This window comes from Microtus ochrogaster, linkage group LG4 (genome assembly GCF_000317375.1).
Source record: "Microtus ochrogaster isolate Prairie Vole_2 linkage group LG4, MicOch1.0, whole genome shotgun sequence".
Lineage (NCBI taxonomy): Eukaryota > Metazoa > Chordata > Mammalia > Rodentia > Cricetidae > Microtus > Microtus ochrogaster.
The window spans coordinates 12,735,888-12,752,820 of NC_022030.1; the positions used below are offsets into that span (position 1 = coordinate 12,735,888).

At 40.9% G+C, this 16,933-nt stretch overlaps 1 protein-coding gene across 2 annotated transcripts in view; it reads left to right on the top strand.

Annotated features, from left to right (window-relative positions):
- Positions 1–16,933, top strand: part of Aig1 (androgen induced 1) — a 230,031-nt gene that overhangs the window by 39,858 nt on the left and 173,240 nt on the right. For both annotated transcript variants that reach the window (XM_005360995.2, XM_013351449.2), the window contains exon 2: positions 4,472–4,627. In XM_005360995.2, the coding sequence (XP_005361052.1) occupies positions 4,472–4,627 (156 nt within the window). The remainder of the gene's footprint in view (positions 1–4,471; positions 4,628–16,933) is intronic.

Sequence of the window (16,933 nt, forward strand, 5' to 3'; positions counted from 1 at the left end):
GAATATGTATTAATTACTGTTGTCATTCCTGGTGACAAAGTGTCTGACAGAGACAGTTTAAGAGAAGAAGGTGTGTGTGTGTGTGTGTGTGTGTGAGAGAGAGAGAGAGAGAGACAGAGAGAGAGAGAGAGAGAGAGAGAGAGAGCGCAACACTGGTGCCAACCCACACTCTCCATTTTGTTCAGTCTAGGCCACCAGCCCATTGTATGGTGGCACCTACATTTAGTGTGGGTCTCCAACCTCAGTGAACCTAATTTAGAAACTCACTCACAGTCATGCCCAGAGACTTGTCTCCTAGGTTTTCTGTCTCTGTCAAGTTGTGATACCAGCTACCACATACTATTGCATATCTGTTTTTAGAAATTCTTTCCGTTTTCTTCTTTTCTAGAATGAATTTCTGGTTTTCCACATCTCTTTTGTTTCCTTTTATAACTTCATAAAAGTATTCTCTCTCCAAGTCATCTATTTGCATAAAAATCCTTTACCTGGCCTCATGTTCATTGGTATCAGTTTTTATGTGATGTAGGTTGAATATGCCTTATTTAAAAAATGCTTGGAGCTATGAATGTTGTGGAGTTTTTTTTCAAGTTTTTGCAGTGTTTGTATATATACAATATGTATATAGTACCATGACCTGAGGATGGGACTAATGTCTAACAGAAAATCCATTTTTAAATGTGCCTTGTACATTTAGCTGGAAGGTAATTTTTGTTGTTGTGTTCCTTATAATCTTTTTTAAAAATATTGGTTTTTTAGCATAATTCTTTAGAGATTTCACACCATGCACCCCAATCCTACTCACTTCCCAGGCCTTCTATATCCACTCCTTACCCCATCAGCATGCATCCCCAATTCATCAAAAACTAAATAAAGCAAACAAACAAGCAAAAAAAAAAAACCTTGCTCCTCCATCTTTCAAACAACTCTTTCACTCATCCTAGTGGCATGGAGAGCTGCCGTGTGTCACCCAGTAGACCCTTTTGTTAATCATCCTACTGTCAAATGTTCATTGCAATGAGTCATTGGTCTGGTTCAAGGCCTCTGGCACACCATTCTCACTGAATCTTCACTGAAACTCCTCTCAGACATGCTACTGTTGTCTCAAGTCATGGAGATCCTGTGGCTATCAATTTGCAGGACCAGTCCCTTCCTGCACTCCAGCAGGTCATAGATGGGGTAGATGTTAGGGTGTGCCAAACCAAGACCCAGGGTATATATAGGACTGGGTGGTAGCTGAGCTGGTTAGTCTTGGCCACTGGGACTGCCCCCTCAGAGGGACAGAACCAGCTCTCCTAGACCCAATAGGGGCCATCTCTCCCACACCCATGGTGAGGGGTGAGTCCATCTCTTCTGAATGGGGGTGGTCAGCTGCTGGAAGGCTTTTTAAAAATACAATATTCTTGATTGGTTCTTAAAACATAGTTATATATCTCACATGAAGGTTTTTAGAGGGTCTCTTCCCCATGGGGATGCTACAGATTTGCATTTTGACACTAGCCCATCAGATGAAGTCAACATGGTGCCTTATTGACACTCAGAGTTTTCTCATTCTGGATCATATGGATTTTTGAGTAAGGTATGCTTAATCTGTATAACTAATAGTTATGAAAGTCTTCACATCTGTATCTAAAAAAATGACTGATACATTTATAGGAAAATACCAAACATTTTATATTGGCTCATCAATTGAAGGCCCAGAGAGTGCCATTAACTATATCCTAGAGTCTTAAAGGGCAGAATAGTAGCGAATTCATGTGTACTAGGAAACTATGGTGGAAGTTTAAACTAGATCTTTTTCCTTGCCCATACCTACAAGGTGAATTTCCTTGTTTCTTGAGCTATATAAAGCAAGTGACTTCCAGATACTTATGCTTCATTGGCACCGAGTCAAATTTCCATTTTTCTTTGCCTGGAGAAAAGCGATCCTGTAGGTATTTTCATATGGTGAAGTGCTAAACTTCTTGAGCTCACCCAAACCTGCCATAATTCCCCTGCCCTAAAAAGTAGGGGAGTCTTGAGTGAAAAGCAAAGAATTGAAAGATCAGCATAGGATACTAAAAATATGTACTGAAATACAGTAAAAAAAAATAGTACCATGTCAATATACTCACTAATCAATGTTGGGAAATGGAATGGTGTCAAAACACCTGGAGCTCTGATATTCCTCTCATACTCTCTTCTTTTCCGGAGGCATCTGAGTTCAGGGTTAATATTTAGCCTTACATATTTGTGTGCATCTTTGTGGGTGTGCACCACATGTGTGTGCCCACAGAGACCAAAGGAACCCTCTGGAACTGACATAGCAGGCAGTTGGGAGTCTCTCGGTGGACGCTGAACTCAGGTCCTCTGTAAGCACAGCGTGTGGCAATACCACACCGTCTCCAGCCCGAGTTCAGTGTTATTAATCCCCATGTGTTTCCTCCTGTTTTACTGCCTGTGCATGTATCCTGATATTTGCATTTCTCACAATTTATTTTAATAGTGTCAAAATATGCTGTTTCTTGTTTCTGTTTTTAGTTTAATATTTTGTTGTCGAGATTGGAAAGTTTTTGTTATGAGATGTGAATTCTGGTGTGTAAATCTGGCACAATTTATTCAGCCTGATATTAAAAAGACATGTAGGTGAATCCATCTCTGGTAAAACAGTAAAGGCTGAAATCGCCTTTCCCCAGGTGTGTGTACTGACTTGGGGCAAGGTTTCTGTAGGGCAGTGGATCTCTACTTTCCTAATGCTGTGGCTCTTTAATATGGTTCCTCACCTTGTGTGATCCCCAACCATAAAACTGCTTTCTCTGCTACTTCATAACTATAACCTTGCTACTATTATGAATGGTGATGTAAATATCTGTGTGTTTCCAGTTCTCTTAGGTGACCCTTGTGTAAAGCTTATTTCACCCCCAAAGGGTCACAACCCATAGATTGAGATTCATTGCTTCAGGACATGTCTTTCCTGGTCCGGTCCCCATGGCAAGAGTGCCTAGGAATCACTACATTACTAGATGTTGTCTATTCTACACAATGTTTGTCCAAACCGTGTTCCCACTATAAGCTCTGGTTGAGTCAGACTTACTTGTATCATGGTTTCGATGAGAAATGCTATCTCATTGTGGCTGTAATTTGAATTCTCCTAGGAATTGGTCCCACAGGGCACTGGATGCTGACGAACAGTCATGGGGAAAATCATTCCCTGGTGTGGTCTCTGATGTGTCACACCCCACGAGGGCTTCCAGAGAGGTTCAAACATCTTAAATCTCATCTTACGATATAAGATGAGAAATTTCCTAAGTAGGGAATTGTTCTCTGAGTCATTTATCTCTGATTACAAGAACATGATGCTGTTTGTCCCCACTTCTGTGTTCTCACTTGTAGCCATCTCGGCATCTCCCGCTCTGGATATTTATAAAACAACAATAGAGTCTAAGCCATGGACGCTAAAACCAATTTAAATTAAGAGGAAAACTGGAGCATGACTATGACTTTGGTAGACTACTAATAGCAGGGTTTGGGGGAAGCCCCAGAACCTACGCTTCTAACAACATGTGTGCTACAGGGCGAACCCACAGCTGGAACCAGATGTTGTTTTGTGCCCAGTGAGGAGCCATGCACAGAACTTCCACGTACTCTTCCCTCTGCCAATGTGGAAATGCTCTTTTCCTTCGAAAGTATTTGTTTGGTTCTACAAAGCAAGGAGTATTATATCCTTTAAAAATAAGTCCTCAGTAGATTATTTCTGCTCGAAGAAGTCAGGAAACTTCTGAATCTACCATTTCTTTGGTGGTAAGTAGATACGATCTGACCCAGGGAATATATTTTCTGTCCTGTAATCCCATTTGTCAACGCCCTGTTATGCTGCCTGCACTCAGCACCCCCAACTTTGGCCCTACTTCAGGAGATTGACACTATTGGTTTGCACTATTGCAGGGTTCTCACCATGCCTCGGCCCAAGGAAAGTCTGACTATTGTAAAGAATTCCATTTGTAGTTGGTTTGTAATACCAGAAACTGTATAGAGACAGTGGTCACAGCATCTCTACAGCACTTGGGAAAGGTTTGATTTCATCAGTACTAAAAATATAAGAACCATTCGGTGTTCACAATGGAAGGTTACTCCATGCCAGAGTGGATCAGTTGATTTCTTTATGACCAGATTTCTATCTCTCCTGTAGCAGAAGATACCCAGTGATGCACAGAGATGGGCTCTCCACACTTAGCTTCTTATTAGCCTGTGCCCCTTCTTTATAGAGCATAAACAGACTACATATGTGAGCTTTCAAATAGTGAATATGCTGTTCTGACAAATATTCAACGAAACAACAAAAACCTCTGATTTTCATTCTCAGGGTGAGCTTTGTAATGAGGCTCTGGACATGTTCTCTTCATGTGTCATAGTGCAGACACACAGCTGCCTTTGTGTCCGGAGCTTCAGTCTCTACAGCTCTTGCTGACCAGACTGGGTGGTTGTCTCCTTTCAGGTTATCCAGGCAGTCTTCTTCGGCATCTGTGTGCTGACCGATCTCTCCACTCTCCTGACCAGAGACAGCGGGAACCAGGAGCAAGAGCGACAGCTTAGGAAGCTCATCTCCCTCCGGGACTGGACGCTGGCCGTGCTGGCCTTTCCTGTCGGGGTTGTGAGTATGATGTAGGATATACTTAGCACAGAAGCGGTGTGGGTCCTACTTCAGATCTGGCATGTAGAAATGAGGACTGTCAGGCAGTAGTGGCGCATGCCTTTAGTCACCGCATTTAGGAGGCAGAGACAGGGGGATCTCTGTGAGTTTGAGGCCAGCCTGATCTACAGAGTGAGTTCCAGGACATCCAAGGCTGCTACACACTACTAAGAACTCTCTCTCAAACACACACACACATACACACACACAAGATAAAAATGAGGGCTTTGCATAGATGAGCTCTTCCATTACCTGGTACTAGGATGAGAACCCAGGACATTGTGGGCTCATGTACTTGGAACGGAACCTAGGACCTCAACGGCTCGTGTGACTGAGCTTTATATTGGCCCAGGATTTCTACATTTGCTTTCTAAGCTGCCAGCGCTACAGACATTTTATTCCCTTGTGGTGCTGGAGACTGGATGGCTGAGGTCACGGAATCCTAGAGTTGGTTTCTTTTGACGCCTGTCTCTTTGGCTTCAAGAAGGCTCTCTTTACACCGTTACATCCTCTTCCCGCTGTGACAGTCTGGGTTTTGATTCCCTCTCCTTATTTGGAAATCCATGATGTCAATCAGAACTCTCCAGTGGCTGCATTTACCCTCACCTACTGTCATGTTTTGAGATTCTGGGGAATTAAGACTTCAGCGTATGGGGCCTGAGATATATCAGTTGGTGAACTATTTGCATGTAAACACAAGGCTTGCACTCACCCCTGTACCCCTGTTAAAAAAAAAAAAGAAAAACCAAAACCAAATGGGGCATGGTGATTTGCACTTGTAAACTTATGTGCACGCACACTTGCACACACATACACACGACATGGTTCAGTCCCAAACATTTTTTTCTTGAGTAGCCTAAAATTAAAATAATAAGTATCCACTGGGTCAATTGTTTTAGTACTTTGGAGTTAAGAGGAAATCAACATTAGCTAGCACTTCTCTCACCCAACTGCGCCATTCGCTGGTATTACTTAGATAATGCTGCTCGGTGTTTGGGTCTGTCTGGCTCCATTGATTCTCTGTTTTTAGTTAGCTTCCCTCCATCGCTCAGCTCCCTTCACAAGTCTCTTAATTTTCCATTGTCTGCATACAAACCATGTTTCTTTACAGGCCCCATGAGTACAGCCTATCATAGACTTATAACGTATGTGTAGCTGAAAGAATGAGGGAAGTTTTGTGTATCTCAGATTGTGAGAGCAAGTTAAAACTACCTTACGTAGCTCAGTTTGAGACCTTTCCTTTGCTCGGTGATTCTGGCAAGAACTAACGGAACTTCCCAGGTCATGGCTAACACATCGACTGAGTCCAAATTCAGCACGAGAGGACTCAGAAAGTTCGTTAAATCCTACTTTTGGCTCTTTTTCATATTGGCCGAGTTAGTGTTGGCAGCGACTTCCATGTTCTTAGCGCAGAGTTGACCATTTCTGTGTGTTGAATTTTGTTTTCATGGATGAAGTAGCCCTGTGTGTGCTCTTGAGAATAACACAAGGGCAGAAGAACCTCAGAATCCACTAATAAACCTTCTTGTTCTCCTTTCCTTCTGAGTTCTAAGTGCGTGAGTGCTCAGATGGAAAGTGTCCAGCAAACCTCTCAAATCTTATTTAAATGTTTTGCATGATATCTATCTATCCATCCATCCATCCATCCATCCATTCATCCATCCATCCATCCATTTATCCGTCTGTCCGTCCGTCCATCCGTCTGTCCTTCTGTAGTAAAAGATGCTTAACAGGTCAAGTGATAAAGGATAGTATTTAAAGCAAGAGCTTTTACTATTTTGGCTAGCACAGTACCTCATTGAGCAAACTATCCTAATACTATTTCATGGAGGGGAGCACTGGCCTGATCTGAGCCTCCTAAAGTGGAAGGTGCAGAGGCTAGGCTTTGAACCCTCTAGGGTCCCCAGAGGTGCCCTTGGCTCTGTTACTTGCTTACAGGGTGACTGCCAGCCTTGCAGAGTTATCCGTACTGCAGTATACCAGCTCCCTCTGTGTCACACTTTCTCTTTGTCAGTTTGTTACTGGGAAAGCCCTATTTCCATGCTACATGTCGTAGGCAAAGAACACAAAAGCAGGGTAGTGAATTAGATGACATCTGCCCAGACTGTTCTGAAAAATTTCTTGGCCAGAGCTTTTCTTGGTCCATGTTCTCTCCCTCTTTTGCTGTCTCTTTCTCTGTCTCTCTCTGTCCCTCCTCCCCAACTTTCTCTCCTGCTACAACCAAAGTAGAGGGAAAGACCCATTATAGCCCATCTAGGATTTGTAGGTTTTATATTGGTGCTTCCTTGGGGAACAAGGTTAATTGTGAGCCGACAGTAATTGCTTTATCTGAGCATGAAGTAATGAAAACGTCTTTGGAGACCTTTGGACCTTACACAAGGTGCCTTCATGGTACCGTTTACCCCCAGGATATATAAAAAATAATGAAGTATCCCAATCACAGCTAATTAAAGTGAACTTTTGTCTCAGTGTGACTGTGACACGGAGAAGCCAGGCAGGGTGGCTTGAGCAAACAGCATGTATCATCAATCGCTTTGTCGATTCCCATAAAAAATCAAGCTGGCTTTGATTGGTGATGCTAATGGCCAGAAACCACCACCACTCCCCAAGACTTGCAGCTCATTTTGAACCCTCTAGAGGCGGCTCTTACCATGTGAAGTTTGTTTCTCAACCCTGTCACCCTTTTAAAGAAGCCTTACAAATAATTCTGTGACGTTATGTGGTCAGGAAGCCCGAAGCTCCCTAGGAGCAGTTCAGGAAAGAGTGTTTTGTCTCCCATGAGTTTGTTGACTCTTGTGCTGGCAGATGCTATTATAGCTGAGAAAGTAAGCATATTCCTTTTAACTAAAAAAGAAGACAAAAGAACATGACGAGTTTGAAAATGCCCCTCCCAGAAACCCTAAATGTGTCTCTGACTGCCATCCATGCAAAAGGAACAATTGCATGTTTTCTGTTCATTCAAACCATGCAACCCTATTCATCTGCAGCTGCTGAGTTTGAATAGTACCCATAATCAAATCTTACCACGTCCGTCACCAGTACATCTTTGTTCTGGTGCTGCCAGCCCAGATGCTGCCCCAGCCATCCCAAAGTGAGGGGGTTTGTGGAGAGGCCCCGGAGGTTTAGAGCTGTTCTATCTTGGGATGGGCATCCGGAGAGTGAGAGCAAACCCTCATGGGCGTCAATGAGCTCCTCTGGAATTTGTCCTTCTTACCGAATTTAGTCTTGAAGCTGTTTGCCAGGTAACCATTCCTGGTGTTATAATCTGTCTTGTAAACACTTGAAGATTTTACATGAACCAACAAACTGGAGGCTCTCACTTGTGTGGTATCTCTTCCTTAGGAAACACAAGGAAAACTAACTTTAACACCTCAATGCAAACTCTAAGAATGCTTTGCCATTCTCAGGGGCGTTCATCTGTTGACAGATTAGCTAAATCTAAGCTCTCTTGAAAACGGTTTTGAGATATATGCAAATTTGAATTACTGTACTCCCGAACTTCAGGAAACAAGAAACATTGTTTTTCTTGTTGAATTTTAAATGTAAAGATTGGCTTTGATGGGAAAATGCATATTAGTATTGATGGCGAGTTTTCAAAGTTTTGTTGCATGTTATTTATTCCATTGTGTTTATATGTGTACACACATATGTGGGGTGCGTGGCATAGCTTTCATGGAGCTTGTGGATCAGAGGACACCTTGCCAGAGTTGACTCCTTCTGCTCAGAGTGTTCCATGGATACAACTCAGGTTTTCAGGACAAGAAATAAGTGCCTTTAGGTGGGGAGCCAGCTTGCCAGCACTTAAATGCTAGTTTTTATATATGCTAATGTAACACTCAATTGAAATTAATTTGATTCTAGTTGAGAGTACAACTGAAAACAAATGTTTCCCTTTTTTTGAAATTTACAAGGAAATATTTTCGAAGTTCCTTATTTATTCTGTAAATTCTGGATTTAACTTTAAAATATACTTATCTGCTAAGACTGTATCACATTTTTATATAAGTACCTAAAATCAAACCCTTTTCTAGTTTCTTTAAGCCTTAGCTGTTACCTTGTTCAATTAAATGCTCCTTGGCTTTCTTTCATCTTTGAGATTAAAAATATAGTATCAGCCAAGTAATATTTTGTTGTAAAACCTGGTTTGCAGAAGTGGGCAAAGGTGATTGCTACCCAACCTGGTAACTTGAGTTGAATTCCTGGGACCAGAGTGGAAGGAGAAAACATTCCAGTAAGCTGTCTTGGGACTTGTACCATCAATCCATGGTATATGTATGCCCATACATATACATGCCAATGCCACAATAAGTGAAAATATAATTAACCAAAACCCAGTCCATTTTCTGTTGAGGGAATCACATGCTTGCCTTTGCATAAGAATGAGTAATTGAGTTTAATTGCACAGTGACAGTAGGTTTAAAGGGGAAGACCCATTCAAAATCAAGTACGCAAAATCATCCATTGCAATCTGTTTCCAGACAGACTTAAGCACAGAATCTCATCACTATAAGAAATTTGAATATGTCAGGTGTCATTTTTAGGAGATCAGCCTTATTAATTATCCCCATTAGCATGCAGATTAAAACGGACAATATACAGACATGTATCTAAGATATAGAGAAGTAGTGTGAAAGAAGGGAAAGGTATTAGGGGTGGGAGGTTTGGGGAGGTGTCCCAGAAAGATTGATTCGTGAGCTCTGTTTCGAGGGTTGAGTGCTCTTAGCCACTGGGCCAACTCTCCAGCCCCAGCATCTCTTCTTCTGCTCTCTCAGTGCCCCCTATGTTGATTGTACACTTGCTGCCTAAGGTTCCAAGACATAAAAACATACTTGATAAAGCAATCAGGATCACGTCTCTTGCCTGTGTTCTCAAGGCATGAAGAGGAACATAGCTCTGCAGGCACTTATCCAAGGATGTTCTCCATCAGGCAGATGTGTCGTCCCTGACCCACCAGGAATGGATTTGTCTGGAGGACCCACTGGCTAAAACCATTGTATTTCTAGAATGAACTGGGAGGGGATCCAAGAATGCTGGTGGGAGCAAAAGGAAGTGACATTGTAGTGAGGACTTCAGTTGACTGTGGTTTACCCTTAAGGATGGACTCTTGCTGCTAGAACAAGTCTGGGGCTTTTCAGAATCTTTATAAAATTTAAAGGGGAAATGAATAGGATTCTAGGTAATTTACTCTTTGCTTACACTGATACAAAATATAGAGGCAGAAAAGCTGAGAGACCAAGTGTGAATGTTTTGTGTTGTCTATTTTTTCCCATTAATTCTCAGTATCATTCTGAGTACATTATCTCAATACACTTTGAGTTTTGACATAAACTATTTAAATTTGACATTTAATGAATTTGTTATGAGAGAAAAGTAGATTTCTAGGGCAGTTAGCTAAATGGCTTTTGTTTAATTTCTGAAACTCCCTATAGAACTTGGTTTAGATTACTAACTCAGGACTTCAGACAGCTAAAATCAGTGTGTACAATCTTCCTTTATTCTCCCTGGAACTTGTAGAGGGAGGGGCCACATGTTGGTCCCCTGCTGCTCAGAGCACTGAAATAATCACACAGAAACAATATTATTTCAATCACTGCTTGGCCCATTAGCTCTAGCTTCTTATTGGCTAACCCTTACATACTAATTCAACTCATCTCCATTAATCTGTGTATCATCATGTGGCAGTGGCTTACCGGCAAAGTTCTGTCCAGCATCTGTCTCCAGTAGGGGCTACATGCTTCTCTCTGACTCTGCCCTTTCTCCTGGCATTCAGCTTAGTTTTCCCTACCTAGCTCTGTTCCCTTATAGCTCTGCTTTAGGCCAAAAGCAGTTCCTTTATTTATCAATGGCAATCACAGCATACAGAGGGGAAAGCCCACATCTCATATTTCTGAGAACAGGATCACCCAGCTTTGTTAAAGGTGCAGTGAGTGATGATTAAACAGACAAATGGAACACTTCATTTTTTGGTTTCTTTTCTACTTACCTCCTCATTTACCCTGCCCCTTTTTATAATTCTTTCCTTTTCTCTGTGTCTTTCCACATCAATTCTTTCCTTCTTCATATAAAAAGAAGTGTGTTACTCTGGAGGTGTTGTGAAATTACTACAGTTTCTGTGTATGTTTTGAGGTTTCTCTTTAGAAGCCATGGCTAGATCAGATTGTCCTGTGTTATATGAGCTGGGTATAAAAGCATTTTTCTCCCCGACAGGAGAATCTTCTGGATCTACCACCAACATGTTAGTTTAATTGTGTCCATGGAATTACCACCTGGGTGATTTGCCTTTTCACCTTCCACAGATAGCCAATCATGGGTAGGACTTTCATTTATCTCTTTTTATATCTCCTGTGCAAGAAACTCAGTGGGCATTAACAGGTGGGAGATGGTGAGGAGAGAGTGTGGCCACAGTTTATACTCAGTGCTACTAAACAAGAAACACTCTTTCCTAAACTAAACCAGCATGATTGCTTCTGAAACTAAACCAACAGTACTGCCCCCTAAATACTTTTAAAGAGACACTTTCCCAGTAGTTACTCTTTAGAGACTGTCTACTTTTCTGTAGGTTGAGTCTATACTTGATTTACACATAGGCATCAACACATGTCCTAGGAATGTGGACTGCATTGGTGAGGTTTGGTACCGTGTTGGGACAAAGAGAAGACCTTCATCACAGCAAGTGTTAGAAAGAGCCCTTCAGCCCCACTAAGAAAGGTTGCCCACATTGCCACGTGAGCCTAGAGAGCTTCCCTTCTCCCCAGTGTTTGCCTTACAAATTCATTACAAAATAAGAGGAATGCTTTCAAACAAGTGCAGATGATTAGACAGAAAGAAGTATCCATGTCTCTATGTCCAGGGAATTAAATGAGTGAGCAAGTCCCCAGTGAACCACTGGTAATGTAGGAAGTTTAAATCGATATTTTTCACACAGTTTTACATGACAGTTTGCAAAGTATTTGTTTTGCTAAGAAAGAAAATATTTCCAGCTTTGTCTTCTCATTTCACCAATTGTATATAGACTCAAAGTACCACAGACTTACCCAATGTATTTCTTAAAATTTGTTAAAACAAGTTTTTATCATGTGGATTAGCTACATTATTTTTTTAAAGGTAGCTAATTATATTTGGTATAATATATAAAAAAATCTTCAGGATTCTGAAAAGCCACAGTTTGTAGTTGCACAAGTTTAAAAAGTATTTTTGGAAAGAATGATATAGTTCATTTTACATGGGCTTATATCCTAACAAATGAATTATATCTAGTCAAAAATATTTCATTAGAATTCCAAAAGGCCATTTTGATCTGCTTCATCAAGAACATTTGTCATTAAATTTGCTTTCCTTTGTAAATTTGTAATGTCTTGGTCCATTTTCAACTAGGATCTGAGGTGGTGTTAAGTCACATCAGACAATAATATTTTAGGGTCACTGTGTTTGTTGTTCAAAGAACTCCTGGAAGTAATCTTGATCTGCTTTTCGATTTTAATTTTTAGGGGATTGCCATGAGTCTCTGAAGAGACTTTGAACTTTGAAGCAAGTTTGATATTGTTATAGACTATGGAGAAGTTGAGATGAATACATTTTGCATTATGATATGGCTACAAGCCTTTGGGGGTCAGAGAGTAGAATGGTGATTTGAAACAAAATAGCCCCAAAGGGAGCTACACTATTTAGAAGTGTGGCTTGGTTGGAGTAGGCATGGCATTTCATTGTTGGAGTAGGAATGGCCTTGTTCAAGGAAATGTGTCACTGTGGGGGTGGCTTTGACATCTTTTTGCTTAAGCTTTGCTCGGTGTCACAGACAACTTCCTGTTGCCCGCAGCTATTTCTCTGATACCACATCTGCCTGCATACAGTCATGCTCCCTACCATCATGGTAATGGACTGAACCTCTGAAACTCTAAATGAGCCATTCGAATTCAATGTTTTCTTTATAAGAGTTGCCAGGGCCATGGTGTCTCTTTACAACAATAGAAAGTCTAACTAAAACTCCTTGCTAGGTAGATCAGAAACTTCTCTTGCTATTGACTAGATGCCCTTGTTGTTTCTGCAAAGCTCTATGTGCCTAGTTGCTTTTGACTAAGACTACTCTCAATTATCATCATCTCCTGTCTCCCCATCTTTCTCAGGAAGGCTGGGCTATTCACCTTCCAGTATTAAAATAACAGTATATTTTCAAATCACTGAGTGTGAGGTCTCATTGACATGTAGTCATCTAATGGTCGATGCTTCTAAAAAAAAGGACAATTCAGTTACTCCATTAAGTTTTATTAGATTATATAAATTAGATTTTTCTTAATTTTATTCTCAGATGACAACCTTCAGTTCGTGTTTTATTTAGCTAGACAGCTCTCCTATGGACTCAAGGCCTCTCTTTGGATAATCATGTTAATGTAATTGTATATATAATACTAGACTGTAGTCCCTCTTTGCTAAAAACGAAAGAGAAATACAGAAATAGCAGGGGCTTGATTAGCACTTTCACAATGGGCAAGGGTTTACTAATTGCTTTAGAGAATAAGCTGCTTACATCACTGCGAATTGACTGACAGTCGTTCTCAAACATAAAACATGTCTGGTGTGAGCTTTCTAGAGACCAGATTGATTATTTTGTTTACTATCACTTGTCAAAGAGAAAAGGATTTTTTTTATTTATCTTGATGCAGAATTAAATTTAAAATGGATCTGACTGTGAATTTCTGAAAAGGTTAGCTATTGTATCCATAATGGTAAAATGACCACACAATGGGTGATGATCTCAGCTGTATGAAACATAAGGCAGTCATTGGAGAGTGAGCCTCAGTGCATTTTGGTGGGGATAATCCAGACTCAGACCATAGCAGGAACCATCCACTCAATCTGATATCCTGGGGAATAACTTGCATTTGGGTAAGCAGGAATATGGGCAAGGCAAGGCTCAGACACAAGTCAGGAGCAGCAGGTAGTCCAAGTCAATACTGCTTCTTTATCCTAGAGATAGGGATTTTCTAGAAGGAGGATGCACATGGTCAGATATTCCTCACTGAGATGCTTTAAACTCCACAATATTCTTATGACAAATAAGCATATTTGTCATAAGAAATAGTGGATTTTCACTAGTGGTTCCCATTCAGTTCTGCTCCTTTCTGGCCTCATGTATCATGTCTGATCTAGAGGACCCACTTAGTGATTTTTAAAATATGTGTATGAATGCTCTGCGTCTGTCTTTCTCTCTGTGCACGCATGTGTATGAGTACATGCACAAATGTATGGTGTGTGTGTGTGTGTGTGTGTCTGTCTGTTCTTTACCCAGAATCAATAGCTGCATTCACTCACCTGAAATTCTTTGTGTTCTTCCCAACTGCAGGGTTTTCTAAAGGACTCAGAATTCGTTCTAAAACTTTCTGGCATTTAGTTCATTCTTGCATCCAATTATTAATCCATCTGAAAGTTTCACTACACTCTATGTACCAGAGAGCATTTACAAGAGCTTAAAAACATTGATGGGTCCTTACAATCTGACTTCAGACTCTGGGTTGGTCACTCATTTATTCTGGTGCTGAGAAAGTAATCTAATTTCTCTGAGTCTATTTCTTCATCCATAAAACCAGAAACATAATTGTAGTTATTGCTTGAAGTGTTTATCTCAACATAGTTGGGATGCCGAAAGATCCTGCTTGTCAACTCTCTAAACCCACATATTATAGAGAACACACAACTGTAAGCCAGCTCTACTAAGGCATGAGAAAGATTCCCTTCATAAAGTGATTTCAGAATTAAAAAATATGTATAGTAATGGAGAGAAAGTCAGCGATTGCCAAGTGCAGGGAGGGTGAACAGCACAGGGTTGGTATGGGTGAATTTCTCTGTGGTATAGAAACTCTTTTGTGTTGAGGTCATTGGCAGTGGCTCCACAAATATGAGTACTATGAAAAATGTCATAGTACAATGTACTTTGCCATTCCCTCACACAGAGTGCATGTTAAAATTGCCACAATCTATACATAGTCTTTAGTTTAGCTTATAGCATACCCCAGCATCTGTCTTCTGCTTTGAAAGTGTACCAGGGCCATGGGAGATGTTACCACTAAGGAAAACTAGATAGCTGGACCATTTGGTAGGTCTACTCTTAGGATTTTGAGGAGCCTCCATACTGACAGCTCTAATGGCTACACCAGTATGAGTTCCCACGAGCTGTGAATTAGGGGTCTCTTTCGCCCCCACATCCTTGCCAGTCTTTTCTGTGTTTGTCTTCTTGATGATGGTTCTTTTGACTGCAGTCAGATAATCTCAAAGATTTGTTTTTAATGACTTGGAAGCTTTGGTTAGACGAACCACGAGCACTGAAGCAAAGGGAACAAATGGAGCTTTGGTGATAGGAGCACATGAACAAATGGAACTCAGCAGTGTGTGAATTTGGGAAGGTGCATGCAGTCAAGGAATGTGGAACCTGGGGAGACTTTCAGGGACCAAAAGGAGACTTTGGGGTCATTTTACAAGGATAGTGTTGATTCTGTTCTTCCAGGCAGGAAGAGCTGCAGATAGTTTTTTTTTTTTTTTAGCTCTGTTCTATATCTGTAAGATCAAGGCAAAACATAGGGTTAAAAGAAAACTAAAGCCAGTAATGTAGCTAAGAAGATGCCATGGAAGTTGAGAGTAGTGAGGGCCTGTTAGTGAGTGCGTAAGTAAATTATGGCATATTCAGGCAGTTAGATTCTATGATGCATAGACTTTCTCAGGGCTGGAGAGATATTCAGTCGTTAAAAAGCCTTTGCTGCTCTTGCCAAAGACCAAGGTTTGGTTCTCAGCACCCACGTGGTGGCTCATAACTATCTGTAACTCCAGTTCCAAAGGATGCAGTATCCTCTTCTGGCACCCAAGGGCACCATTCATACACGGTACATATATATACACATACATGCAGGCAAACACTTATGCATATACAATGTAACTATGTCAATCTCAAAAAATAATTTATTTCCAGTTGTATAAGACTAAGTATAAACAAAAATGAAGCACATTTTAATACATTTAAAAAGATTTTGAAATTTATAGCCCAAATTTGGCTTGTAGAAGTTGAAATTGCAAAGAATGTTTACTTTCTATACAGTTATTTATGCATGCTTACACATTAAAATATTTTAATGCTTAAATATGTGTCTGCTATGTGTCTACATAGATGGCATTGTCTTCACCTGGGTTCTTTATGAACCAGTTTCAAGATGGCGTAATGACTCTTTTTAATTACTACAATCTGGGGGAAATTCATTTATAAGGAAAAGATGCTCAGTTTGACTCATTGTTCTGGAGTTGCTGAGTGTAGAGACCTCTTCTAGTGACAGTCTTCACATTGACATGATCCCAGGACAGTATAGATTGTCACAGAGAAGATATAGGGAACCCATGTATATGTGTTTTTTTGCTCTCCCTCTTCTTTCAAAGCCACCAGGATTCAGATTTAAGAGCTCTAACCTAATGAGTGACCTTAACTCAACCTGCTCCTGTTCTAAAGTTCTCACTTCTACCATCATTGGGCTATGTTGCACCCTCGTAATTTTCTTAACATATTATTTTGGAGATTGAAATTCTGTGTGAGATCAGGAGAAAGTTGGAACACATTATAGTCAGAGCACAGCACAGAGATCAATTATAGGCAAGGGGATGCTCAGGGAGAGACCTGTTTGGAAGAGAAGGCTGTAGTAGGCCGAGAGAGGAGCTGGACCACATAGTGATGGTAACGGAGGCAGGCCAAGGGCCCTAGTGCTGGTGTCAGAGTTCTGTAATTGTAACAACATTTCTAAGAAGGTCAGTTTAAAAGGGAGGAAGGATTTATTCTTGTTAAGAGTTTTGGGAGCTCCTGTGGGCAGTTCACTTTATGTCTAGGCCTGTAGTTAGGTGGAGCATCATGGTGTGGAGCATGCGGTAGAACAGAACTGCTTGCCTCTTGGCATCCAGGAAGCAAAGAAAGAGTGATAAGGAAAACCTGGGAACAAAAATATTCCCTTCAGAGAACATGTCCCCTAATGGCTTACTGTCTTCAAGTAGAACCATTGCCTATAATTTCTACTACCTCCCAAATGCCCATTAAGTTGGGAATCCCTAGATAGTTTAGACCATTTCAAGGCTAGAGCCTTCTTAATCTAATCAACTGTCAGTAAGGTTTAGAACTCAGAGCTGCCAGTAACTGATACTGGGTATAGTTAAGTTAGATGTATATGCCCAGATGAGGAGAGCCAGGAGAAACACTACAGCACCCTCTGGTTATTGGCATAAGTATAAAACCTATTTTCAGAT